Source organism: Ochlerotatus camptorhynchus, unplaced genomic scaffold, assembly GCF_037179485.1.
Source record: "Ochlerotatus camptorhynchus isolate MF236.1 unplaced genomic scaffold, CSIRO-AGI_Acam_v1.1 ptg000064l, whole genome shotgun sequence".
Taxonomy (NCBI): domain Eukaryota; kingdom Metazoa; phylum Arthropoda; class Insecta; order Diptera; family Culicidae; genus Ochlerotatus; species Ochlerotatus camptorhynchus.
In genome coordinates, this window is record NW_027040554.1 from 3,013,421 (window position 1) to 3,041,262 (window position 27,842).

Below are 27,842 nucleotides of genomic sequence, written 5' to 3' on the forward strand. Positions count from 1 at the left end.
GACCATCACCAATCAATTCTCCGATTTGTTTCACATAAGATAGGCTATTTTTCAGGACTCCTACCGTGCGCCGTCTAATTAAGTGGGATTTTAGGTCGATTTTTCCCCACTGTGCGCTTGCCCATGATGCTAGTCATGATTTCAAATAATATACAAGCAGTTTTGAGATAATGGTGAACATTTGTATAAACCAATTCATCAATGTTCCACATCATGGATCCCACTCACGAAAAATGTCCCAGAAAGTCGATTCTTGTCGAAAGAATTGTTTTCGAGGAAACGCCAAATTTCGAATTGAAACAATAGGAGATTTTTCAGTTTGTGCATTTCTCAAACGTCAGAGATGTCTATATGGTATTTTTATTCGAGCCAATAAACATTTTGTACATGGTCCGTTTGTAAAATAGTCCCTTTTTTCCTACACATTCATTGGCACCCTACCCAACACGCATTGGAAACCAAAATTAACTCAATGTCCGGGATCGTTGGCGGTTGAATTTTTCCGTGATAAGATTAGCAGGACCAGTGCAATCGGTTATCAGGTTTTAAAATGATTAGACAGTCAGTCGCAATAGCTTGAATTGAGTTGTAATCTATAATAAAAAACATTGAATATTAATCGGTATTTCAGTGGTACGGTTCAAATAGTCTAGAAGTGCACGCGCTTTATGCTTGATGTGTGTCAAGAAAATAGTGCAATTGCTGAAGAAAAATGCAGTGGAGGGTACCATTTTCCATATTAGTGCTGTTCGTTTTGGGAGAATGTCAATTTACGGCAGCCTTGATTTGTATAGAATGTACAGATTGTCCAGATGCCACTGACATCCGGGCAATAACATGCAGTACGGGCTGTTCAATTTGGAAAAGTATGGCTTTGTTAAAAAAAAATAGTGAAGGATGGTCTAAAGCGCACCCCTGGGGTAAAATGGCCCCACACTGTTTTTCATTGCTTTCCGATTATCAATTCGTGAACTTAACAATGAGCATCGCTACAACAGTACTTGAACTAGCATTCTGGCACATTAAATCCTACAATTAGTATTGGAAAAGCAACAAAAAACCGCCTGGGGCCATTTTATCCTAGGGATTGTTCTCCCCTACCTCTATGAGGCAATTAACATACAACGCAAACTATGATTTAGACGACAACGGTGTTGTTGAACGTGGCTGCAGAGACGGAGGATCAACAAACGTGATAGTGATAGCGAATTGCAACGCCTTCATGTGTAACAACCGACTTGTTCCCGTTTGTCAGCAGTGTTGCTCATTAGAAAGTTGTGAAGAAGTAGCATGTGACACGTTGGAAGCTGAGTGCTATGTTAACAAAGAAGGTATGTCGTATTGAAAAATATGTTATGCCATTCGCCAGACTATCCAAACATTAAATTTATATTAAAATATTGTACAGAGTTCTTCGGAATAACTGACATTTTTTAAACTGGCCATGACGATTGAACGCTTGTATGATTTTTTTATATCACTATATTCCAGATATACTACATTTATAACCTTCAACTAAGCATACTTTAATTCAAATCTTTCTCCCTTTACTTTTATTTACCAGCCACATTTGTCATGAAAATGAACCACAGCTGGCATGGTTCCTTATTACCTCTATAATGATGCGAAAAATAAATGTTTCTTTCCTTCGAAGAGGTTTCAGTTTCTGGAAGATAACACACGAATTTATACAGATTTATGGCATGCTCAATTTTTACGTCCATAGCTGTTTGAAATCGAAAACGAATGAAATTTCAAATCCTACTGTCAATACAAGCTGATATTTGAACACACCTTAAAACAAAAATACTTGAAAATATACCCATTTTACCCATTGAGAATTGCATATTTGGGAAATCGCTGACAGTTACTCTGAATAACCCTGTAAGGTGATGTTTATTTTCGAAAGGTTGAGCATTACAACACCAATTGCATAATTGTTCGCACCAAAACCATTGCATAATTGTTCGCTGTGTCAATCACTCATATTCGTGCCGGAATTTTGATTCCAAGTTTTGCACAGAAAACGGAATCCGATTTAGGTTAGCGACTGAAAGTCAATTTTTATGTGTTATATGCGACAGTTAGAAGATACTGATAGGTTAGCACATATCATCGGCAAGAGACGTGCGTGTGAGAAAATTTGCGAAAAAATCTAAGGGCACCGGTGGGATTCGAACCCACAATTCCCATTCAGTACACGGGTGCATTGCCAATTATACAACGGTGGACCTATGGTCTACGGATGTATTTGGCTAATGACATATGAGTTTCGATTCCGTTTCCCTCCCTTAGTCTTTTTGCGCAAGCGTTCTCAATACACAACAATCGTCTATTACCGACGATATGTGCTAGTACAAGCAATTGTACTAGCACATATCGTCGGTGTAATTTTTTGAACGCTATAAGCTTTGTCATTTATAGATGGAATCAAAATCCGAATACACCAATCGATAGGAAATCCTTTTCGTAAGCTGTTGCAATAAACTTTTTTTTTTCAATTTTTCATGAAAAAAAAACTGTTGTAAAAATGGACAAATAAAAAGTGATAAGTTTATCGCTGTTTTCATGAAGTAAACGTTCTCCCCAAACCCAGTCCTCATAATCAAGTACAATTTGGTTGCACATCGTGCTGCTTGAATCAGAAAAGTTATAAAAAAGCGCTGCTAATGTGCCTCAACTCATTTTCGCTTCGGACGGCGGGTAAGCAGGTAGCAGCAGCAGTAGGAGGGCGGTTCCTGTCAAGCACGCAGAGTTCGAGTTTTGCACCTCGAACTTTGCACGTCATTCCCGTCGAGATCATTGGCTGCTGGTAGCGGCGTCGCCTCGATGGCGCAAGCGCTCCTTGCCTGACTGATAATTACAAATCTCGATTACTTTTCGGAAGGACATCAAACTTTTGTAAACAACGGATTTTATCGTCGGTTTGGTATAACTAATAGCTCTCCCCACATACTAACACCGCTAACAGGTTGGGAAAATTTTCCCCTATCTGATGGTTGTACTAGCATGCGTGGGCGAGCTACCAGTTACGCCAAATCGACGATCAAATGCGTTGTTTACAAAAGTTGATACGTTCCTTCGAAAAAGTAATCGAGAAAAACTTCTTGGGCTGTGTACCAATAGCCGAGTTAAATTTAACTCGTGGTTAAACGTGACATTTTGTAAGTTATTTTCAATGTTCGAAAATGTCGGAAATTGATCAGTTTTCAAACAGAACTCAGCCACGGTTACCAAAATTTAACTTCTATAGCAGGGTTATTCGATAACTTATCTGTCACTTTTAACCACGAGTTAAATTCAACTCACCCATTGCGACACAGCCTTGGAAGTACAATTAGGGCCATCCATAAATTACGTATATTTTTGACCTTCCCCCTCGGAGCGTGTTTTGTAATACACCTAATACATGGTCCCAACTTCTGAAACCCCTCTCCTCCCTCAACTACTACGTTATTTATGAAAGTTCCCAAATCATTGGGCAACACTGAAAATCAGCAGCACACACCACACAAAATGGGTTAGACCTTTATGCGAAATTTCGGTATTGATCGTCAATATTTCGCGATCAGAACATTTTAGCTTGAAATCCCTCCATTTAATTCTCGGTACGTCTTTAATCTATTGATTGAATGAAAACAAATTCTTAATATGGTTTTTTAAGATTTCGTGCGTTTTGTGAACGCACATTCATTATTTTGCATAAAAAACGGGAACGGGGTGTTTCTGTGGTGATAAAAAGGATTTTCCTACACAGATCACAGTTTTCTGTACCAAGCACTGAAATTATCAGACGGTACCTCTATTTATGCTTTTAGATTAGCTATGAAAGTCCCTCCTTCTTGGAATATTATGCTATAGAACGGTTTATACAACCCCAGTTTTTTTTCATAATTCTTCAAGTAGGAGGGAGTTGCGTCGAGTTTACTTTCAGTGCTACGCTCTGAAATTCGACAGTGAGCGTTCAAAAGGACCTGCTTGTAATGTTCGACTCTCTTCATCGATTTTCTGTTTACAGCTAAGCGAAACAATTCAAGCTGAACATTGCATTAGGTCCTAAGTAACATTGACAAGATTCTCTTAGTCGACTTTCCCCTTGAATCCACTCGGCCCAGGTATTTTCAGCACACATATCGATAAAAGAAGTTTTTATCTAACATCTAATACGACAAACACAACAAGAAACGGTTATGTGCACAAGTTATTAAGGGTGTGTTCCATTTCGTGAATTTTTACTTAAATTTGACCGATGGAAAATGTTCAAATAAACCTGCTATTCAAGCAGACTTATTTCTGACAGACAAGGAATCAATTTGACAGACGCTTTCTTGAAAACCGGCCGATCTACAACAGGAGGGATTTTCGAACATACATATTTAAAAATTTTATTAGTGTCAAATCTAAGTGATAATTTTCCAAATGGAACACAGCCTTAGTATTTTTTTTTATTTGTTCAATCGGTAGATAAAAGATGTACCGAGAACTTATTGGAGGGATTCATGGCTAATTGATATCATCTCGATAAACTATGAAATGTTGTATAACATTGATGCAAAATTGTGCACTCCGGTTTTGTGTGTGCATTTATTTTTAGCGTTTTGAAGTTGAATCGCTGAGGATCAATCTCATTAACATAGAAACATTTCAAGAGTACAGATATCAGCTCTCACAAAACTTATAACAAAGAAACTGGAACTTCACGCTTGTTGCAGTCCAGTACACAAGGAGTTTCAATTTCATGAGTGATGTCACAACCGTCCAAGATTTGTGTCCTAGAAATCTTGAAGTGATAGGGAATATCAGCCATCATGACGGTCATTTTTGGACGCTTCAATGAATCACCTGACGAAAGCCTTACTCATAGCTGATTGTAATGTAGGAACCAAATTGTAATAGAATATGTATTCGCATTTTTATGAGGTCCTGAATTTAACCAAGTTTTACTTAGTAGGAAATCCAAAATATGAACATAGGACCGACATCATAGGTTACTTCTACTGTATTTTAAATCAATGACTAGAAAAAATGCACGAGAATTTCACTACATAGCTTAACGTAGTCTACGTCAACCCTGCGGTCGTGTCTTGTACACAACCCTACAAATTATTTTATTTAGCTAAACTACGGTTAAATAAAAACTCGCCAAGATGCTTGTGTTTGAGTACATTTTTTCGGTGACCAATAATATGACATTGAAACATACTTTTATTTGAATGGTGAAACAATAAATTTGATTATATTTATTTCATAGCAATGATTCGGACCTCGATTGGGGGAGCCTTAAAAACTAACTGAATTTGAACAAGCAATGATCCTTTGCTCATGCTTTGTGTAATGAAATCACATGGCGACCGGATGTCAAAAATTTAAGCATCTCAAACTTAAGAAAATGCGCAGAGTTAGAACATTCCATGAATTTTGTAACAAGCTTTTTTTCTGAATATTTCATCATCAGTTAAATCTCAGACAGGAACCAAAACTAAATTCTAGGAGTTTGAAGTTGAAACATGATAAAGTGAAAACAGAATAAATTTCACACATTTAGGATTTAAATATGTTCAAGGTTAAGATTTAAAAATTTCGAAAAATACTGAAGAGCCTGGCTATAATTTGTCATGATTCTGATTTTTGAAGAGAAAAGAAAATAATAAAGCACTTATGCAGAACATTTTTTTTATTTGATGCATCGGACTAACTGACATTCGGAATCAATCGAGATTTAACTTTAATTCTAATCGAAAGGAATGAACTCGTAACTTGAGTGATTGTGTCTCTGTTTGTGAATAGATAAAAATTGAATTTATTTTTACAAAAGCATTTGGATTTTTTTAAATTGAGAATGTAGTTAGTTTTGGTTATACCCATTTGGAACCAATTAATTATTTACACGAGCTTTTTTAATCATAAAATACACACAAAAAGCATGGCTTTTTGTATGTGCTAAGGCATTCAAACTATCCTGCAGCTGAATTCCGGGAATATATTTCATCGAAAAGAAAGAAATTTGTACACATTAGATATGTGTAGAAATTTCCACTTTTCGTTAAATGTATGCCCGGAATTCAGCTGCTGGAGTGCTAATTCTTACCAAATTAGCTAAATCACCAAGGCACGGGTCTTCCCTAAAGAGAATGAACAAACATGTCCATAAAATCTAGATTCATATTTCAAAATTCCATCAGATTCAATTAGCTGAACAACTTTTGAATACCGTAATCCGGGGAGAAATTGATCACTTTTTAACGTAAATAAATAAATTCCTACAATAAACTAAATTGAAAAACTAATGGCATTTAAATTAGTAGCTATGCGGGCTCCATTTTCCTGCCTGATTTATTATAATATTGGATGAATGGTTAATTTATTTTTAGGAAATTTTTGAAATCTTAAATTTTAAATTATCGGTATGGGGTGAAATTTATCAACCCCTCAAATGGCTTCCCAGTGCCCAGCTCCCTAGTAATTGTTCTTATTAAATGTGGGTTCCCTGAATTCGATTCAGATGCTAAAACCCTTGTGCGAAAAGTTTTCTTAAAAGAAGTCTTAAATGCACAGTTGCGCCTAAATGTAGGCAATTTAATTCCAAATTACTGGTAACTTTGCGAAAAACCCTGGATTTCTTGATCTTTGAAACATTGTACTGCAATTTTTAAAATAATTCGCATTCATTGACACTTAGTTTAGTAAAACATGATACTTGTATGGTAATGACATCAATAGTTGCAGTCCTATGATCGTTTGTGTATGCGATAAATTTTTCTTTTTTTAGGAAAAGAGATCGAGGCTTATATTGGAGTCTCATGATGATATACTTTTAATATTTCTCTTGATATCTATCACCGATCATGTTACACGTGACAATTAAAAGTACAAAGCATTATGATCAATTTCACCACGGTGATCAATTTTCCCCCGGATTACGGTACTTCCTGAACAACCTAAAGTTTTGAAAGAACATTGAATTTTTAAACAGTTGGAGATCCTCAGAACTTGATCAACCTGAAGTCTTGGAAAAATATTCAGAGAACTTTACGTTATCTTTGTCTATATGGAGATCTTTTGAATATATCCTGTAACTTATGCAACGTTTCCTGAACGTCTACAAAACTCCCTTAACTTTTACTAAAATTCCTCAACTTCTACGAAGTTCCCTGAATTTATTCCAAATTCCATATTTTGTCAATCTCTCTTAATTCTAACGAAGATCTCTGAACATCTTTGCACTTCTGGAAAGACACCTATCGTCTACAAATATTCTTAAACATCTGGAAAGTTCCTTGAAATTTAACGAAGTTCTCAAAACCCCCAAGAAGTTCATGGAGCTTTTTCGAATTAAGATATCCTAGAAGTTTATTGAACTATCTTTAGATCTTATACAAAATTTCCTGAACTTTTTAAATATTCCTTACATTTATATAAAGTTTTACGCAGCTCCTCAAAATGCTACGAAATTCGCACTTTGGTTCACGTTTAAAGGGCCTTAGAAAGTTTGTTTACAAATGCTTTTGTGCCGTTATCAAACGTTATGCCTGATATATTTTTCAAACCTTGTTCAGTCTTCTAGTTTTAATTAAAAAAGTAGAAGGGTCTGTGCCTAGGGGCACGAACGGAAGCTTGACGTAGGACCGCTAGTGGACGGAATAAATGTGAAGAGCATTAAGTTCTTAACTCTTTCCGTTTTTGAATAGGTGGCAGGTTGGTTTTCAAATCGTGGCCACACCAGTGCAAGTCATGCTTCCTATTGCGGGAAGCCTTTTCTCCGGTCGATGTGGGTGCTTTCGTCGTCGTCCGTCGTCTTCGCATTGGTGTGATGCGTGCTGTTCCACTCATACGTCGTGTCCGATGCTCAAAAGCAAATGACGAAGAAAACTTTTTGACTTTAAATGATCTTTATTTCTTGTATTTGTTTGGTTTACATGTATAGATTATCAAGTGACACAGATATGTCTTTTCAATTTTAGTAGGGTTAACTACCCCATTTCCGGCCTATTAAGCACAACCCGCACTTAGTCTTTCTTAATCTAGCACAGCATACCACCAAACAGAATGTTATTATTACTGATAACTTCTAAATTTATTTACCTTTCCGTACGTACCGTAAGATTTTATAAAGAGAAACCAATCGTTGATATATTGTCAAAAGTCTAACACTGCTTCTTGAGGCCAAACTCGGCCTACGGATTCTAAACTCGGCCTAACGCATTGAAACGCCATTTAAAGGCCAATGAATTCACTTCGGCCTATCGGATGAAGATAAAACATGATTCGGTCGGAGCGCTTCTTTTGTTTTTGTGAATAATGGGTGCAAACCTTCATATCACGCGTTCTCATTAACTTCGTTCCGTAGCTTATTAAGTAAAGTATCGTACTAACCGCACAAATTGACTTGTTTATTCTGAAATCATGGATTTATTTGAAGATTTTTGCTCGATATGCGCAAAATGGGCGATTAGGCCGAAGTAGTTCTCTACTCTATATTTGAAATATTAATTATTAATTACAGGTCCTAGTCCTATCAGGCCTGTTATTAGAGTATGACCACCTTGGTGGGATTGGTTTGTTTTGAATTTAAAAAAGGAGACTACTTATAACTACTATTTAAAACTAGAATTAACCTGTAACTACTATATACCTCTAACCTACTAAATACAAATTGCTGATCAAAGCATGTTCTGATGTATTGCATTTCTGCATAAACCTAGTCTTAATGTCATCAATTTTGAAATCTAATTTTGGAATGTTCGCCTCTTGGTGGAGGTCTGAAATTTTTGTATCAAAGGGACAATCAAGAATCATCCTAAGCACTCTGTTCTGAGCGACCTGGATTTTGTTCCTGTGAGTCTGAGCACATGATTCCCACACCGGGCCTGCGTAGAGGATCGCAGGTGCTATAATTTGTTTGTAGACAGCCAGTTTGTTCACCCTTAAGAGGCGGAATCTGCGGCAAATCAGCGGATACAGACACCTAACCAAGGCGGAACACTTGATTACGGTTTTCTCCACATGCGAGCGGAATAGGAACTTTTCGTCAAACAACATCCCGAGATAGGTTACTTCGGCGGACCACTCAGCCCTTGTGCTATCCATGATTACAGTACAAGAGGGAGCTGGTTTTAGTTTGGGAGATTGCCGATGGAGGAACATTATTGTTTGGGTTTTGGAAGCATTGATTTTGATTTTCCACGTGATGGCATAATCAACAAAGGCGTCAAGGCATCGTTGAAGCTTGTTTGTTATTTCACGAGGCATTCTTCCCTTGACGATTATAGCGGTATCATCTGCGAACAGAAATAACACGCAACCGTTACCCAGACTTCCTTGCGGAACACCTGCTGGGATGGAAAATGTGCTTGAATTTCAACCATTCAACGATACCCTGAACGACCTTTGCTGATGTAGTTACGGGTGATTTTAATAAGAAGCAAAGGAAAGTTGCAGTTACAAAGCTTGTATACAAGCCCATTGTGCCAGACATTGCCAAACGCTTTCTCAACGTCTAACAATGCCATGGCTGTAGACTTGGATACAGCCTTGTTACTTCGGATGTTATTCATCACCTGATGATTTGTGGAGTGCCCCTTCATGAACCCGAACTGTTCCGGTAGAAGAATGTTGTGTTCCTCGACAAACTTGAGCAAACGATTGAGAATAAGTTTCTCGAACAATTTGCTCAGCGCTGAAAGGTGGCTGATCGGTCTGTAGCTTGAAGCTAGCGTTGGGTCCTTTCCGGGTTTGCGGATAGGTATGATTTTCGCTGTCTTCCAGACACTTGGAAAATAGTGCAGTTCCCAGCATCTGTTGAAGACAGCAGCCAGCAGAGAGTGAATTTTTCAATACTAGGTTGAATATTCCGTTCATGTTTTTGGTGCATTTCAGCGCTGAGCAAATCTGTTCCACTGTTAGTCTATCCTCCGGAGGGATGGCACAAGGGGAGGAATCAAGGTTGAGTACGCATTGCTCAACCTGAACTTCGAGCGGACTTTGGATGTTGAAGCCAAGCAAGTGCGATTTGGCAATATGCTCACCGATCACATTTGCTTTCTCCTGAGGGGTGATTATGAGCCGATCGTCATCATTTTCATCTTTGAGTGGAGGAATGGGTTTGGGGTGCGTCTTTAGGACCTTGGCAACCTTCCAGAATGATCTGGAGCGGTCGTCCAGATTCTGGATGAGCCGCCCGAAACTTTCGTTCCGGAGTGAGACCATTCTGGAAGCAATCTCCTTGTTCAGATCGGCCATTTCAAGTTTCCACGCTAGATCTCCGGTTCTTTGGAACTGGCGTCTACGAACATTTCTCATTCGAATCAAGAGTTGGGTGTGGGAATCAATGGCAATAAACTTACCCGTCACAGGAACTCGTCGGACGCACGCCTCGTCATCCACGGTTATGGCTTGGTGGAGTCCCTCCAACGCTCGGTCGATGTCCTCCACGGAGTCAAGCGGCGGGTTGTCGATGATGTGCCTGTTTACCACGCGTCCAAACTGGGCCCAGTTTACGCGATGGTAGTCCTTGCGCAGGCTTGGAGCAGGAGCTACGTTGTATCCCAGTTCAGCCACTAGTGATGGTCGGAGCTGAGTTCGTTGAAGGCTACCGGCTTGGACAAGCCGGTATTTTAAGAAACAGGTCTAGCGTCGATGGGTTGCCTGCCGGTGAGATGAATGTTGGCTAGTCCGAGAACCAAACGGATTACAGCCCATGCTGCGAATGGTCGAACAGCAGACGACCGTTATGGTTCTGCTGGTAGTTCCGCCAGGCCTCATGGCGAGCATTTAGATCTCCTTCAACAACGAAGCGGGAACCGGTACGGGTGGACAGGTCTTTCTTGAATTTAGCCACTAGTCCGCTGCTGGCGGCACACTGTCGAGGGCAGTAGACGGCGATGAACTGGACGTATCCAGTCGCCGACTTCACCTCCACACCAAGGGCCTCGATGATAGAGGTGCGGATATGGGACAGACTGCGGTATTTTATCCCTTTTCTGACGATGATCGCAACACCACCCCCCCCCCCCCTGGAGCTGGTACGATCAAGCCGAATGATGTTGTGGTCCGGTAACCAGCAACTGTCGCCGGACTTGAGGTGGGTGTCGGTGAGGAGGGCCACGTCGATGGTATGCTCGATGGTTTTTGCTCTTAAGGAGCAAGCGTTCCATGTGACTATGCATAGTGGTTTAGACGCCATAATGCATAGCCAGTTTCACGATGTTTTTTTGGAACTGTTCGTTCTTGTTGGTGCACTTGCGGAAAGCGCTTGTAACATGGACGAACATGTTCCAACACTCGTCCACCGAGTACATACCTTCTAGCGTTGGCGGTGTTCTCCAGGATCCAGGGAGGAGTGGAATTTGTTCACCGGGCGTTGGTTGGGTGGGAGCGGGTTGCACTCGCTTTTGCTGGTTGGTTCGAAGAGGTGGAAAATCGCCTGGCCCGAAAGTCGGGGACTTGGGGGTTGGTTGGAGGTCGATGCATCCTTTCGGATACGCTTGAACTCCTCGCGTTTGGGGCACTGCCTGTCAGAGCCCTGATGAGCACCGCCACAGTTGACACACTTGATAACCTCAGGAGTCAGGACTGTCATCTGGGCAGTCGGAGGAGGCATGATCCTTGGTGCAGAAGCTGCAGCGTGGGTTGATGTTGCAATTTCGGGTGCCGTATCCGAAGTTGAGGCAGCGCTGACACTGCGTTACATCGCGACGGCCACCACGGTAGAACTCCCAACGGATGATGACGTTGAAGAGCGAGCGGATTACTTGCAGCGCATTAAGCGTCACCGTCCCCTTCTTGAAGTGTACCATGAAAAGGCAATCCTGGTACTTCCTCTGGCTTTCGTTCTTCCTGTTGATCCGATTGACGGCATTGGGGACCAGCTTGTACCGGTCTTTAAATTCAGCTTCGATCACCTTCGTTTCGAAATTCGGAAGGCCTCGGATGACTATCTTAAATGGCTTGTCGCCCGGAATGGCGTGTGTGAAAAATTCCACTTTGGCATTCTTCAGCGAAGCCGCCAAAGGTTTGTCGTAGTCCGCTTTGGTGTGGAGGATGATTTTCGTGCCAATCCTGCACAGCTTGTACTCGGCAGCGACGCCAAGGGATGCCATCTCTTGAGCCAGCTTGTCGAGTGGTACTGACTTCACCACCAGAGGTGGGAGTTTCACTTTCGGACCGTTCTGGCCGCCCGTGGCCATGTTTTCAACGGACCCGCCGAAATCACCGACGTCACTACCGTTGATTGCTGTGGCGTTATCCTGGGGACCACTATTCATTGGGGTATGGACACTTCCACGGTCGGATGTGTCTCTCTTCATCGTTTTGCCACCTTGGGCAGCGTTAGACTGGGTTGCAGGGTTCGAACCCTGGTTCGAGCCTGTCTTCTTCTTCCGCTTCGACATCACACGCGATGCACCGAAACGAAACCGAAAACGTGAACAAACGCGTAGCACTACTTATATCACTGGCACTGAGCGAGCGAATCAAACAACCAACTGTACTGCACAACGGTTTTAAGCAGAATGAATCTGATGATAATGATGAAGAAAACGATTTGGCAAGCGTTTTTATTATCGCTGCTTTTCTCCCTCTTTCCTTTCATTGATGGAAAGGTGAGCGGTCAACCGAACGTTGAGCTCGCTCATGTGAGCAGGGTTGCCAGTATTCCAGATTTATCTGGATTTTCCAGATTTTATAAATATGTTCCAGATTTTCCCAGATTTTTTAAACATGTTGCTTTAAAAATATCACTGCAATTGATTAACCCTCTAATAAAAAATTAAAAGCCAAACTTGCTACTTTAATTTTTAAAGACTATCAACGTTGGACATTATTGGAATTTTAAGGTAATTCTAAAAATAGTTCACAGTTAAGTGTGAGGCGAATTATTTGTGATATCAAAGGAGAATTTCAAGCTACTTCTGAGAAGAAGTACATCCATCTTTGTGGGCTTCGGAGTCGTGCGGTGTCACCCATCATTTAGGCGTATTGTGGGTGCCACGAAGCGAGGGTTCGATTCCCACTCCAGCCAGTGCAAATTTTGGCAACCTGAAAATTTCCCTACTGGTCTAATGGGCTAATGGGTGTGGTGTGTTGTCCGTTGTCTAGAGTTAAATATTCAGTCTGTGCAACCTCTGGTTGAAGACGGTGTCAATTGTCTTGTCAACTCTGATGACAATTGCATGGAGATTGTGTCAATAAAAGAACTACAATCCGGAAGAAAAATCATAGAAAATTCTTATGATGAAACTTAGGGAGTATGCTGATACGAATCGTGAGAATAATTTCAATGGAATTCTGTCAAATGTTTCTATGGAGATTAATTTTAATAAAATTTTAAGCACAATTTCTGGGAGACTTTCAAAACCATTTTGGCAAAGTACTAGAGTACTTAGGTAATACTGAAAAGGATTTCAAAACAATTCTGACCTTACCTACAAAGCAGTTTAAAGGGAATTATCGAATAAGTCTGAGAAGAGTGTGACGGTCGTTCTGAAGAGTGTACCAAGGAAATTTGATTGTTTAGGGGTATTGAGGTAAATACATATTCGGTATCTGCATGGAACCGAAATCCCAAATTTCATCAATTTTGGTACACTGGAACTATTTTAAATAAGTACGATTACATTAGCAAAAATCACCATCTTAGCGCCCCTATGGGAGCGAGCTGTAAACGAATAGATTTAGTGTTAACGATCAAAAAATTTAATCTCAATTAAAAAATCGAGATGAATGTCTATGGGATCGATAAAAATATCGTTGTGCTCAGAAAACAAAGCTATATCTGATGGTGATGACACAAAATTGAGTCAATCGGGAACTTTTTCCAATTTGAGGGAGTTGTGGAATTGGAGAATGATCTATAAGAGATTACAAGAGGTAATGCTAAGAACTCGTAGAATGTTACTGGAAAAGTTAAGATATTTTCAAGATTATTTTAGGCGAATATAGAAAATAAAAATGATGGAATTCTAGGATGATTCGAATTGAACTAAAAAAAAGGCGAAGATATCCTGTGAAGAGTTCCAAGTAAATTCAGACTAACAAAAAAATTCATGATCTGGGACGGAGGAAAAATATAAATTCCGGAATTTAGAATCATTGAAAGATCCTGAGACTTCAAAAATGAAGCTATCTGAAAGTCTAAAGTAGTAATATGATAAAATTATTCTTTGGCATAAAATTATTCGTAATGGTCATGCGAATAGTGGAGTTACCCGTAGTTTAGGTAAACTGTGAGTCCCACAATGTTAGGCTTTGATTCCCACTTCAGCCCGGTGAATTTTGCTTCAAAATAAAATTACCTACTGGTCTGCTGGGTGTTGTATGATGTCAAGAATTAAATGGTAAATCTGATCAACCTCTTTTATTTATTTAGAACTAATAAAATCTTTAAATTCTGGTACTGCATCAAAAATTAAGGACTACATCGACTATTAGTTTAAAAATCCATCCCATCCAATTTCTTTGATTCTTTGCTTTTCATTCTTTTTAAAAAAGTTACAGTTTACAATTCTCATCATATTTTCTGCTGTTTTTTACCCACATTTAACTCAATTTTTGAAATGCTGCGTAATGGATATTTGAACTTTTTGGGCACACCGTGTCAATACTTATTAACTTTTGGATGATTTTAGCAATGCTGACAAGTTATTTGCTTTATATAATTTATTTAAACATGTAATTTATAACCATTCTAGTACTTTAAATAAATTCCAGACGATCGCACTGACCTATTTTTACGGGAGATTGGCACATCACTTTGATTCCAATAGCATTATGATAAAAGAGGATTTTTTGGAGCATTCTAGATTTTTCCAGATTTTATATTTTACCTGGTCCAGATTTTTCTGAAAATGACCTGGCAACGCTGCATGTGAGCATGCGCAATGTGTCGTTTGTTCGGTTTGCGCTCTATCGTTGCGTCCGTGTTTGGGATTTTTCGCTACATGTCTGAATTTTGATTTTTTTAATGTGACCCCCAGTATAGAAATTAAAGACGTAGTCCTACGTCAAAAAAAACATGGAAGACCGCTGCATATATTATAACTGATATGGGATTGCTTTTCATTGATGTTGACAAATTAGATATAAATATTTATATCGCTAAGTCTTAAAATTACCTTTGCATTTGCGTCAACTGTATCTACTTAGGGGACACCTTAGGGAAAGTTTACTGAACGGAAATTTTTTTTTCGGCGCGGTTCTTGAGAAAATTTACATGTAGAAATATTTTTTTCTATCTCATTATGAAAAAAAAATTGGACCCTCAGCAAAACTGAAAGGTCGATGTTTTGTGGCTTTTGAGTCCACTTACGAAAAATGTTCCTTAGTTTAGTGCATGTCATATTACTCCATCACCAGGCATGGAAAATCATTTACATTCATTTCATGGATTGATTTACATTCATTTGCCTCTAACTTTTTTCATCAACAGCATTCCGCAAAATAATGTATAGAGCTTTTGTAGGTTTTGTTATTAGCTACAACTTTTGCCCATGCCTCAAATTTGTATCTCTTATGCATTACAAACTAGAGTGAGCAGAACTTGCTACTGTTTTTCAGTGAGTGTAAAATACATTCACTGAAAAACAGTAGTTGCTTCTGTTCACTTTCGTTCGTCATGCAAAAGAGATACGGATTTGAGTTGCTAACAAAGTTGTAGCTAAAAATAAAGCCTACAAAAACTCTATACATAATTTTGCGGAATTCTGTTGATGAAAAAAGTTCGGAACAAATGAATGTAAATGAATGCACGAAATGAATGCAAATGATTTTCCATACCTGTCCATCACTATTGAGAAATCATGAAGTATTCGGTTTTGATACAGTTGTCATTCTTGCCTTCATCGCAAGAAATCGGTGCTAATTAAATGGTCCCGCTATGTATACCCTTTGAAGAGTGAGAGCACTTCCAGTCAGTCAAAATTTTATTCGCCAGCATCAAAATTAAGCAATGACTGTGTACCTTTGATTACTGAAAAATCCTGTTCTCCTAGTTTGAAGTAGTCAGAACTAGCAATCGGTGGTAGATCTTACAACCCGTAACGTGTCACAAAAAGGTGATCTACCCACGTTACGATTTTTGCCGATGTTCACGTGTCCGTGGTTTTAAATATTACAACAAATATAAATATTGAAGATACACTTTTTGAGGCATTTCAGCTTTAACACCTTTTTGTATTTCACTCAAAATTACTTTAATAAAATCACCGTGTATATTTTTCCTACAAAGACTTTAATTTTCTAAACAACTCTGTCTCAGACGTCATTTCGATTAGAAGTCGATCGATTCCGTACTAAAATTTATTGTTTTTCGTCGATCTTGTTTTCCGTACTGAGTACCAATACTACCGACGCCAGGGAGGCAGGTCCCACACCTGGACCCTACCTATCGACCCATCAACTCATAGACCGGAGACCGGGGATGCCTCAGATGCCTCTGTCACGCTTACCACTACACCACCGGCGCCGCTGTATCATTGAAAAATGTTAAAGATGCCATTTGAAAAAGAAAATGCAGGATCCAAACTGGCTAAATTTGCAAAAATGTCAATGATTGCCCATAGCACACAATTAGGAAAAGCTTCATGTAAATAGGAGAAAGTCGACTCAACATTTATATTTGTTTCCTATTTGGCCTGGAACTGGTATGTTGGTCGTGAATTTATCGAAACTAAAAGCTTGCGGGAAAGTGAAATTCAGCGGCGCCGGTGGTGTAGTGGTAAGCGTGATTACCTCTCACCCCAGCAGGCCTGGGTTCAATCCCAGTCGGCGCCGCCGGGATGTTCTGAGGCATAGTAAAGCCGTTGGTCCCCGGTTCATGAGTTGATGAGTCGATAGGTAGGGTCCAGGTGTGGGAGCTGCCTTCCTGGCGTCGGTAGCATTGGTGCTCAGCACGGAAAACAAGATCGACGGAAAACAAATCAAAGAAAAAAAAAAAAAGAAAGTGAAATTTCCCCCTACCTGAGGTGGTGTTAGTTTGCGTGGGCAAGCTATCAGTTTCGATAAATTAACGTTTGAAGCACTTACTTAGATTGGAATGTAATGCCATGTTGCAATATGCCTTTAACCTTCTTTCAATAGTCGGTGCTTATGGATAAATTGTTCCAATGCCGATCAGGAAGGTTTGATGAATTAACATGCCAACTCACTTCTTACTAAATTAAGGGATCATGCACCATGCACTAAATTTACGCTTCAACTGCATCATTCAGCCCGGCCGGGGTCGATGACGGTTGAATTGTTCATATGGTCAGATTATCAGAACCAGTGAAGTGAAGTGCTTATCAGCTGTCTACATAATTTGGCAATAGGTCTCAACAGCTTATCTATACTGTCGCAAATATCCGCTGGCAGCAGTTTGAAAACAATACCAGTGATTATAACCGATACAGAGTGTCCCGGTACTTCGTCATTCGGCATTAAAATCGTCAAAATCCACTTATCAAGGTGCAGTATACATATTTGTTTTGCCCGTAAATCTACTACAGAGCAAAGAAGTTGATAATTCTAAAGTCTACCTAATTGCCTTTTGACGCAAGGCTCCATAAAGATTACCTGTTGCAGGGTGTGTGTTGATTAGGGTGGTTTAAATTATCGATGTTACTCAACAAGGCTCAACTGATTTCAGATCAGGTCCTGAATATTCTCCCATTATTTGAGCTCATTTGTCTGTGATCTAGTACTGCACGAATTTATTTAATATGGGAATAGTAGCAACCGGAGGAAAACGATTTTAAATTGGCTTACTAGCCTATTGGTCCCAAGCAAATCGATTAACGTACCCCGTTCCAGTCGAAATTCTAGTACTACACTATGTTTGTTTTGAATCGCTATGAAAGTTTGACAGATAAAATGAGGGGTTCGTGGATTTTCCTATGTTTCGACGGGTGCATCGATTAGCTTGGTACCGAAGATAGTACTAGAGCTGAGCCAAAAAGTTGAGCACATTTCTTCGGGACCTTCTGATCTTAAAGTTACCTCTATGATAGAAGGGTGCCAATCAAAATAGTCATCTTGAATTTTCAAAATCGACCATATACAAAAGGAATCCTGATCAATGTGGGTCTTAGTGAAATAGCGAAGGATTAGTAATTTACGTTTAATTCCACTACTTTATTTGCTTATATTTGACATGTACGCGTACTTCCTCTACAACGTCGAGACTTCTTCAGTGTCTTGTACTAATACTCGACTTGAGTATTAGTACATGACACTGAAGAAGTCTGCGTACCTGTCCTAGTCCTTCTCTGTTTCTTTATACATATACAAAATGTGTATTACCTCGAAAAATGTAAGAGGTTTTCTCCAAGGCACGACCGTAGATTTGACGTAGGATTACGAAGGATAATTTTGATGTCACAGCAAAAGTAAATATTAAATTGATTTCTTAACTCTTTATCAGTGAAAAAGTTCGATAGGTTAAAATTCGGAAGCAATTTTAGAGTTCTGTTTTTGAGGTGCTCTGTCGGTATCCTGGACGATATGTCTAGGATACAAGCTCTTACTTGTACTCTTTAGTTAACTCTTTTATCAGTCATTTGTGGTCCTGAAAAGGACCGATGGCTGTGAAATTTTTCCTCGATGTTCTTGTAGATGATAGCGGTACTCATGCGTTGCACCTGGATCTATCGGTGAACAATTTGGTGAAGGGCAATGGCATAGTAGTCCTCAATTGATATTCTTGGAGAAGGTGGAAGCAGTGTTCATTCGTTGCATACAGGGCTGTCATCTGATCACTCAATGCGCGCAATGTACTGATTTTCTGAAATAAACAACGTGAGAATCAAGCAAACACAAAGTTTGCTCGTCTTTCACCCTGCGCAAGTGTAAAGCAGCGGAGTAGAGAAGACAGACACACACCCAGACATAACGAAAGCTTAATGTGTAGGCATCGCTCCGACGGCTCCGACGCAAAGAGCGCCACTCAATATAGGGTTGCAAATGGGAAACCTAGCAAAAAGACAAAATTATTCTTCGTTATGCCCTTCTTCGTCTCCTATGCTAGCAGTCGCGGTAATCAAAGTCTGCAATGAACTCAAAGAAGACATTAGCGCTTGTTGTATTATTATATTCGCTCCCTGCACCGCACCGCTCTTTGTGTTGATCGCTTTCTCACAGATTAGTTGGAAAAAAGTGTGCGAAGCAAATGGGAGAACCACACACTCTTTGTCGAGTGTTGTGAGATGCATGCTTTGCTAACGCTCTGAGGTGCTTTCCAGCGCTGGTTGCATACAGATGATCGAGATTCTGTAAAATGAATGAAAAAAACATTTATTTAGGGGAAATGGATGTAATGTCGGCCTAAATGTCCCTAATTTGCCCTGCCCCTAATACATAAATTCAGCAATCGACTAAATTTTCAATAGCGTCCAAAAATATCCATTAGTACGGTCCCAATGACGCGGTCCTATAGATAAAATTGATAAATAGCAGATTTTTAGCGATGGGCCCCATCTTAGATCCATAAGCCAACATTAGAGCCATGATAATTTTAATTATCATAACAACAGTTGCACACGGTAAAGTCTTAATTTTTAGATTCGTAGAAATTTTTTATATCGATTACGCCAATTAAGAATTTAAATCTATCAACTCTGGATAAAAATCAGACCATTTTCATGCCACGACCGACTTTGGTTTTTTGAAATTGCATTGGGGTTTTTTTTTAAATACATGGTATGATAGATTTAAATATATGGGAACTGACAACCGATAAATGACCGTGACAAATACTCTTTTTCAAATTTACGATGGTCCTGAAAAAGAACAGTTTACCGTGATGGTTGAGTAACGCTGAGCTATTAGGGTGTTCAACACATATGAGACTGGTGAGCTGTATGTTGTTTGAAACGAGGGGCCGCGCCTGGCATAGATGGCCTACAGCAACTCACGAAGAGCTACTGATTGCGGTGCGGCTTTTTCCTCCTTTTTCGGTGAATGAACGGTCATGTGGGTTGCAGCTCGCTGCTTGTTGGCAGCTTTTCGTTGTGTACTGGAGAACAATGATCAACGCCACGCGGCGAAAGCACTGCTTCTGCTGCTGTTGATGACGACCGACCGGGCACCACACACGGTCATATAGTAAGACCGAATGGAATTCGATTTTGAAATCTGTGTTAGGGAAAGCGCTTTTTGCAGGCCAGCGGTGATAGTTTTGATCACCATTGCAACAGTTGGACATTCGTGTAATTTTCAATAGTGACCTATTGAAAATTGATAAAGTGTTTATTTTAGCAGATTCGTAGGAAAATTTCCAAATCGATTGGCTTGTTTGCTGACCACTTTTCGTAATGCAGTGGATTTTAGTTTTTTGAATTTGCTTCCCCAATATGCTGCCGAAAGACGAAATCCTACGTCAAAAGTCTACTAGTGTGATGTACACCATCCAATGAGCCTCTTTCACTTGAACAACTTTTCCAAATACAGAAACCTTCTATCTAGTTAAGAATTCAAGTTAAGCAAATAATTTGAAAACAAATGGCATATTTGAACTCCCTGTAAGACGAATTCTGAACTCAACTGTTTACCTTGCAATAGGCCTTATTTATCTGAACAGATTTGATGAAGACCGCAACCTAGTGATGTCATGGTAAATTTGGAACTGGTTACTCATTAGAATTACCCTTTGCGCCCTTTCGGGAAATAAAGATAAATAATGTTTATTTTCAATTACTGCTTACACTGGAGGGCAACCAATTCTAACTACCATGACATCACTGAAAATGTCACTTGGGCTACTCACTAAATGAGTAAAATCTGCTCGCATATGACGAAAATGGAGAGAGAAAAAATTACCCAGTCTACACGGCCGATAAAAGTAACTCAGTAACTGAGTCAAATGCAACTCAAACATGCATTTTATTAAGTAGCGCCAATGGGCACTGTAGAGGTACCATTGAGCGCCATTTAAAAGCAATTTTAACTATGCAAACTAAACGGGATTCTACGGGATTCAAGAAGTTTGTCCTGGAAAATCTTGGAAACATTTAATTATTCACCGAGTAATTCCAATTTTTTGCAATTGCGAGTAAAATTCGACTCGATTTTGAGTTACTCTCAATAGCCATGTACTAGTGTACTCAAGGAATAAAAAGACGTACACTTTTATTTAAATTCAAGCAGATTTTTGAAGAAAATGGAGGAAAATATTATTCACTCAGTGAGTAACCACACTTTCTTCAATTTTCAGAGAAATCTCACTCAATTTTGCGTTAGTCTCAATGACCGTCTACGACGTCTAACGATGTGATAAATTACTATAGTATTTATACAAAAGAAATCTTACATTAAATTTGAATCAAATGATGTGAACAGAATTGAAATCCATCGATAAATGCCCATATTATGAGCTTTTAAATTCTGACACTATTTTGTCACCCAATTGTTTGATTTGATTTGCACCCCAGTATAGTCCACAAAGACGTAGTCCTACGTAAAAAAATGCATCACTCGAAGAATTATTTTCCGAGTATTTCATTGCTATTTTCCTCCACCGTGAAAATTTTCATAGAAAAACATTTCATATGCTTTGAGATAATTTCCTGACCATTTCACTACATAAGGTGTTTTACTACCATGAATTATGAACATAGATTTCTCCTCAGCTATTGAATGTAGCAATCATCTGATTGTGATCCACGTCAAACACTATAACGAAATTTGCAATTCCACTCATGGATGGTCTCGAACTGCCAGTTGCGAAGCTGACTTAAATCGTCAGCTTTATTTCCACGGACATCTTTAGTTGTTTGCTTCCAACGGGGCATCGACAAAAGCGAACAAAATGTACAAGCACGGCAACAATAGTTGCTATCGAATAACAGACTATCGCGCGACCTGCTTCGACAAACACACAACTGTTTCTGTCGATAGCTAAACGGAACCTCACCTCACTCGTATCAATATATTGACGAGAAGGGGAATTATTGACATTGGATTAATATTTATGATGTGAATACAGAATTATTGTCAATACCGATGTATTGACGTCTATATAGAGTGTATTGACAATACGATTATTGTCAATAAAAGCAAACGTGTAGGGTCACTCAGCCCCTGTAGTAACAAGTAGAGTTGATGCCTCTAATGTCGGCATAAATGTCCCTAATATTGGGCCAATGCACAGTGTTTTAAAAGTGAAAATTCGTGAACTTAATTGTATCCTGATGTTTGTGTACATTTTAGCCATTTGACGTATTCGAATGATTTTCATAATGGTCTGTTCCACAACTTTTGAAATAGTCACCTTAAATTTTTGCTAAGTGTAGTAGATAGAGTTAGTGTTGAATAAATAATGAGTAGAATCAAGTGAGCGTGAAGCGTGATAGTTCGTATGTAAACAGAATCTCATTGGTTAGAGAATTTTGATAGGTTAGCAGGTATAAATATGAAGTACCTAACCTCGTTGAAGTCATTCTTGTAACGAATTTTGGAGGTGACGGACCACCAGCGGCAGCAGAAACAGCAGCAACAGAAACCTCAGCAGCAGCAGCAGCAATAGAAGCAGCCGCACCCGTGGGAGCTGCATCGCTAATTCGTGTTGCCGTGGCCGAGGCTGGAAACCTCGATCCGGCCACGACAATGGCGCAGTTGGTACGATAGTGTAAGTATAGTGAAATGACTAAAGAACTGAAGAATTATTTTGAAAAAAATTGCCATGACCTGATGGATGGTAGAAAGAATTACCATGACCTGATGGATGGTAGATAGAATTCCCATGACCTGATGGATGGTAGAAAGAATTACCATGACCTGATGGATGATAGATAGAATTACCATGACCTGATGGATGGTAGAAAGAATTACCATGACCTGATGGATGATAGATAGAATTACCATGACCTGATGGATGGTATAAAGAATTACCATGACCTGATGGATGGTAGATAGAATTACCATGACCTGATGGATGGTAGAAAGAATTACCATGACCTGATGGATGGTAGATAGAATTCCCATGACCTGATGGATGGTAGAAAGAATTACCATGACCTGATGGATGATAGATAGAATTACCATGACCTGATGGATGGTAGAAAGAATTACCATGACTTGATGGATGGTAGATAGAATTACCATGACCTGATGGATGGTAGAAAGAATTACCATGACCTGATGGATGATAGATAGAATTACCATGACCTGATGGATGGTAGAAAGAATTACCATGACTTGATTGATGGTAGATAGAATTACCATGACCTGATGGATGGTAGAAAGAATTACCATGACCTGATGGATGGTAGATAGAATTCCCATGACCTGATGGATGGTAGAAAGAATTACCATGACCTGATGGATGATAGATAGAATTACCATGACCTGATGGATGGTAGAAAGAATTACCATGACTTGATGGATGGTAGATAGAATTACCATGACCTGATGGATGGTAGAAAGAATTACCATGACCTGATGGATGATAGATAGAATTCCCATGACCTGATGGATGGTAGAAAGAATTACCATGACCTGATGGATGATAGATAGAATTACCATGACCTGATGGATGGTAGAAAGAATTACCATGACCTGATGGATGATAGATAGAATTACCATGACCTGATGGATGGTATAAAGAATTACCATGACCTGATGGATGGTAGATAGAATTACCATGACCTGATGGATGGTAGAAAGAATTACCATGACCTGATGGATGATAGATAGAATTACCGTGACCTGATGGATGGTAGATAGAATTACCATGACCTGATGGATGGTAGAAAGAATTACCATGACTTGATGGATGGTAGATAGAATTACCATGACCTGATGGATGGGAGAAAGAATTACCATGACCTGATGGATGATAGATAGAATTACCATGACCTGATGGATGGGAGAAAGAATTACCATGACCTGATGGATGGTAGAAAGAATTACCATGACCTGATGGATGGTAGATAGAATTCCCATGACCTGATGGATGGTAGAAAGAATTACCATGACCTGATGGATGATAGATAGAATTACCATGACCTGATGGATGGTAGAAAGAATTACCATGACTTGATGGATGGTAGATAGAATTACCATGACCTGATGGATGGTAGAAAGAATTACCATGACCTGATGGATGATAGATAGAATTACCATGACCTGATGGATGGTAGAAAGAATTACCATGACTTGATGGATGGTAGATAGAATTACCATGACCTGATGGATGGTAGAAAGAATTACCATGACCTGATGGATGGTAGATAGAATTCCCATGACCTGATGGATGGTAGAAAGAATTACCATGACCTGATGGATGATAGATAGAATTACCATGACCTGATGGATGGTAGAAAGAATTACCATGACCTGATGGATGGTAGATAGAATTACTATGACCTGGTAATTCTGGAACGGATGGTAGATAAGAATTTCTATTACCTGATGGATGGACTGAAGAAATTTAGAAATAGTTAGAATTGCCATGACTTGATGGATGGACTGAGGAAATTTTTAAATAGTTTGAATTGCCATGACCTCATGGATGAAATATCTCTGAGATGGTAGATGAAAGTTCCCCGAGAGGGTAGATAAAATTCCCCAAAATGGGTGGATATAATGCCCCCCTTCCTCAATTAAGGACAGTAGAAGAGGGGAAGAATGTAGTAGATAGAGTTAGTGTTGAATAAATAATGAGTAGAATCAAGTGAGCGTGAAGCTTGATAGTTCGTATGTAAACAGAATCTCATTGGTTAGAGAATTTTGATAGGTTAGCAGGTATAAATATGAAGTATTTAAGCTCGTTGAAGTCATTCTTGTAACGAATTTTGGAGGTGACGGACCACCAGCAGCAGCAGAAACAGCAGCAACAGAAACCTCAGCAGCAGAAACAGCAGCAGCAGCAGCAGCAATAGAAGCAGCCGCACCCGTGGGAGCTGCATCGCTAATTCGTGTTGCCGTGGCCGAGGCTGGAAACCTCGGTCCGGCCACGACACGAAGGTGCAACTGTACTTCAGAAACCTAACTTTTCCATTTCAGCAAATAGAGAGTAGATGTACATAAAAAAGTTATAGAAAATATTATTTCAAGAAACTTTGCTCAAGACATCAAGTTGCCATGACTTCAATTTGCCAAGATATAGGATATTCTTTGACAATTGTACCTTACGGTGATACTCTAAGCTTCCTTCCGTGAAACTTTAAAGGCACAAATGTCAGCTTCCATAAAACATACAAATTTGAAATTGCTACTCCTTGTTTGCTGTGCTACTAAAAATAGATAGTGGCAATTTCAAATTTGTATGTTTTGTGGAAGCTGACATATGTGCCTTTGAAGTTTCACGCTAAGGCTTCCTTAGAGTATCACCTTAAAATCAATTTTTCAAGCTTTTATATACTTCAATGACGTTGTATATCTTAGGTATGTGTGTTAATATTTGTGACAGCTATAGCGATTTTTAGGCCAAAAATTACCCTTTTTCAATGCACTATAACATAGCAAGCTGCAAACTGTTGCACTTGAAACAACTTTCATTTGAATGATTAAAACCAGATCTTTATTTTTGTGCAAAGATCATAAGTATCCGTTAGTATCCTGGGGAGTGCGGTTTGATTCTCTATATATTTCTTCTCGTTTATCGACACTTCCGTCGTTTCACTGACAAACTGAATCCTCACAGGCCTACATAATCGTGTTGATGATGGTCTCGGATTTTGGAACAGAAGTTTTCCGTTTGCTTTTAATTGGAGCTAAGGAAGTTATAAACATATTACAATCACTGGATTCTCCGTCATCGTTTTTAATTTTTTTTTGTTTGTACTCCGGATGTCCACTGCTACCATCAAATCCCCATTTTATCAAAAGTTCAACCTGAAGAAGATAAACCTTTTGTTTAAAGTCGCATCAACGAAAAAAAAAATACAACTTTCTTAAGCTCATCATCTGTGAAATCATCAAGACGCTCTTTGTTCACTAAGACAATCCTACTGGAGGTATGGTCCAAAAGTTTTTGAAGATTTACTTCGGCTTTTTTTTCATCGACCACGATGAACTGATCCTCCGGATAGCACTCCTTTTTGGCAATGACAATTTTGTTGTAAGAGCTCTCCGTCATGACTCTTAAAATTCATGATCACTAAACAAAATGAATATGTTCTTTCGATAGCCGGCTATCGAGAGATTAAATAAACAATACATACTTTTGGTTGCATCGCCAACTTGAGGGGAATCCTAACCGAATTCCCTACCCAACCCTCCAACTCCGTAGCACTTATGAGGGTGCCGCTTAGTTGGTGACCTCTCGTTAAGTAAGTACTACATCAACATTTCCTTCTCTATCCCTAGTTATGGTAAAGATGGGCGTGGCCGGGAATAGCGACAGTCATGCTTCTGTTACTCTTGTCACAAACGAAGTGACAGACGACTAACTGGCGAAGAAATCCATTGAAATGATGTGGTTCACTGTAATAGAATTTTCTTGGAAGCTTGTGCCATCATCCACCAGATGGGGTAGTTTTTTTGTTTTGATTTGAACAAAATTAATTTTGTGTATAATAATTCTTTGACAGTGTGCAAAGAGTGTACCATTTTGTCATTTTTTTATGCATTTCAGTTTTGAGTAGAGTGAAAGAGATAGAACCAAAACATTCTAATAAATCTGGTGAAAATACTAGTACAATCCAGTCAGCGCTGCCATTTATACATATTTATCTGTATTATACAGATTTTTTAATCTTAATACAGACCCGATACAGAATACAGATTTATCACAGATTTTTAAATTACAATACAGATTTATACAGATTTTTTTGCTTGAGAAAAAAAAATTCAAAATTTATAAAAACAAAATAACTTGCTCGATTTTATCAGCTTAAAATGCTTTTATTTTGTGAATGGAGCATTTTATTTAAATCTGGTTAGTGCTACGTTAGTAGAAAACTTCAGGACTACTCAATAGACATATAATACAGAAAACATAATTTCTTTTCAGATTTTTAGGTGTAAACATAGACTTCCGCTTTTCTACCACTGTAGCAGTAACCAGATTTAAATAAAATGCTCCATTTTCAAAATAAAAGCATTTTAAGATTGCACTCGTATACTTCCCCGTGGAAAATTTTGAAACCATCATCACTTTCATAGTTCTTCTATTCTCCACGAGTGCCAACTTTGATTTGCCAATACTGCAAAAATGATTTTACCAGCACTGGCGGGGCGACATCTCTCGACTTTTTGGTGTAACTACCACACAAATGATGTAATTAATTGTATTCATCTATATTAAAAATATCAAATAGTAATGAACTCGTGCACTTTTTTGCATTTAAAACTGCTTATCAGGAAGATAATGAATAGAAACTAAAATCTCCATACATTTTCAAACGGCTTCATATCACTCTTATAAATAAGTACGGACGATATCACAAATGGCGCAATTATATCCCGTATGGTTAGTACAATAGCCCGAATAGGTGGTTAAGCACGTTTTATGGTTATTTTGTATGCACTGTATTTGTAAAACAACAAAAAATGATTAATTAAGAAAAAATCATCAATACAGAAAATACAGATTTTTTAATAGAGCGGATACAGATTTTTTATAAAACCACCTGGCAGCTCTGAATCCACTAGTAGTGGTGTTGCCATAGCAGGTTAGTCACCAAAGTTTTTTCGTTTGTGCTCTTGTTTAGATTGGAACCAATGTTTACTCCCCAGCATTATTCCTGACAGTCGTCTAACTGAGAATTTCAGATGAGACGTGAGTGTTGATAGTATCCAATCTACGAAGTATATCAAAACCAACAATTGAAATGGCCTTAACTCCATTTAGTAAACAAACCTTGTAAGGCTATTTACTCGCGAACCGAAAACTTCATTCGCAAACCTAAACCACAATCGGGTAGAGGAGA

General features: G+C 39.0%; 1 protein-coding gene across 1 annotated transcript in view; it reads left to right on the forward strand.

Annotated features, from left to right (window-relative positions):
* The first annotated feature begins 712 nt into the window (after positions 1 to 712).
* LOC135697001 (uncharacterized) overlaps positions 713 to 27,842 on the forward strand; it is a 76,228-nt gene continuing 49,098 nt past the window's right edge. The window contains exons 1-2 of the mRNA XM_065216544.1: positions 713 to 866; positions 1,143 to 1,331. Of these exons, the coding sequence (XP_065072616.1) occupies positions 713 to 866; positions 1,143 to 1,331 (343 nt within the window). The remainder of the gene's footprint in view (positions 867 to 1,142; positions 1,332 to 27,842) is intronic.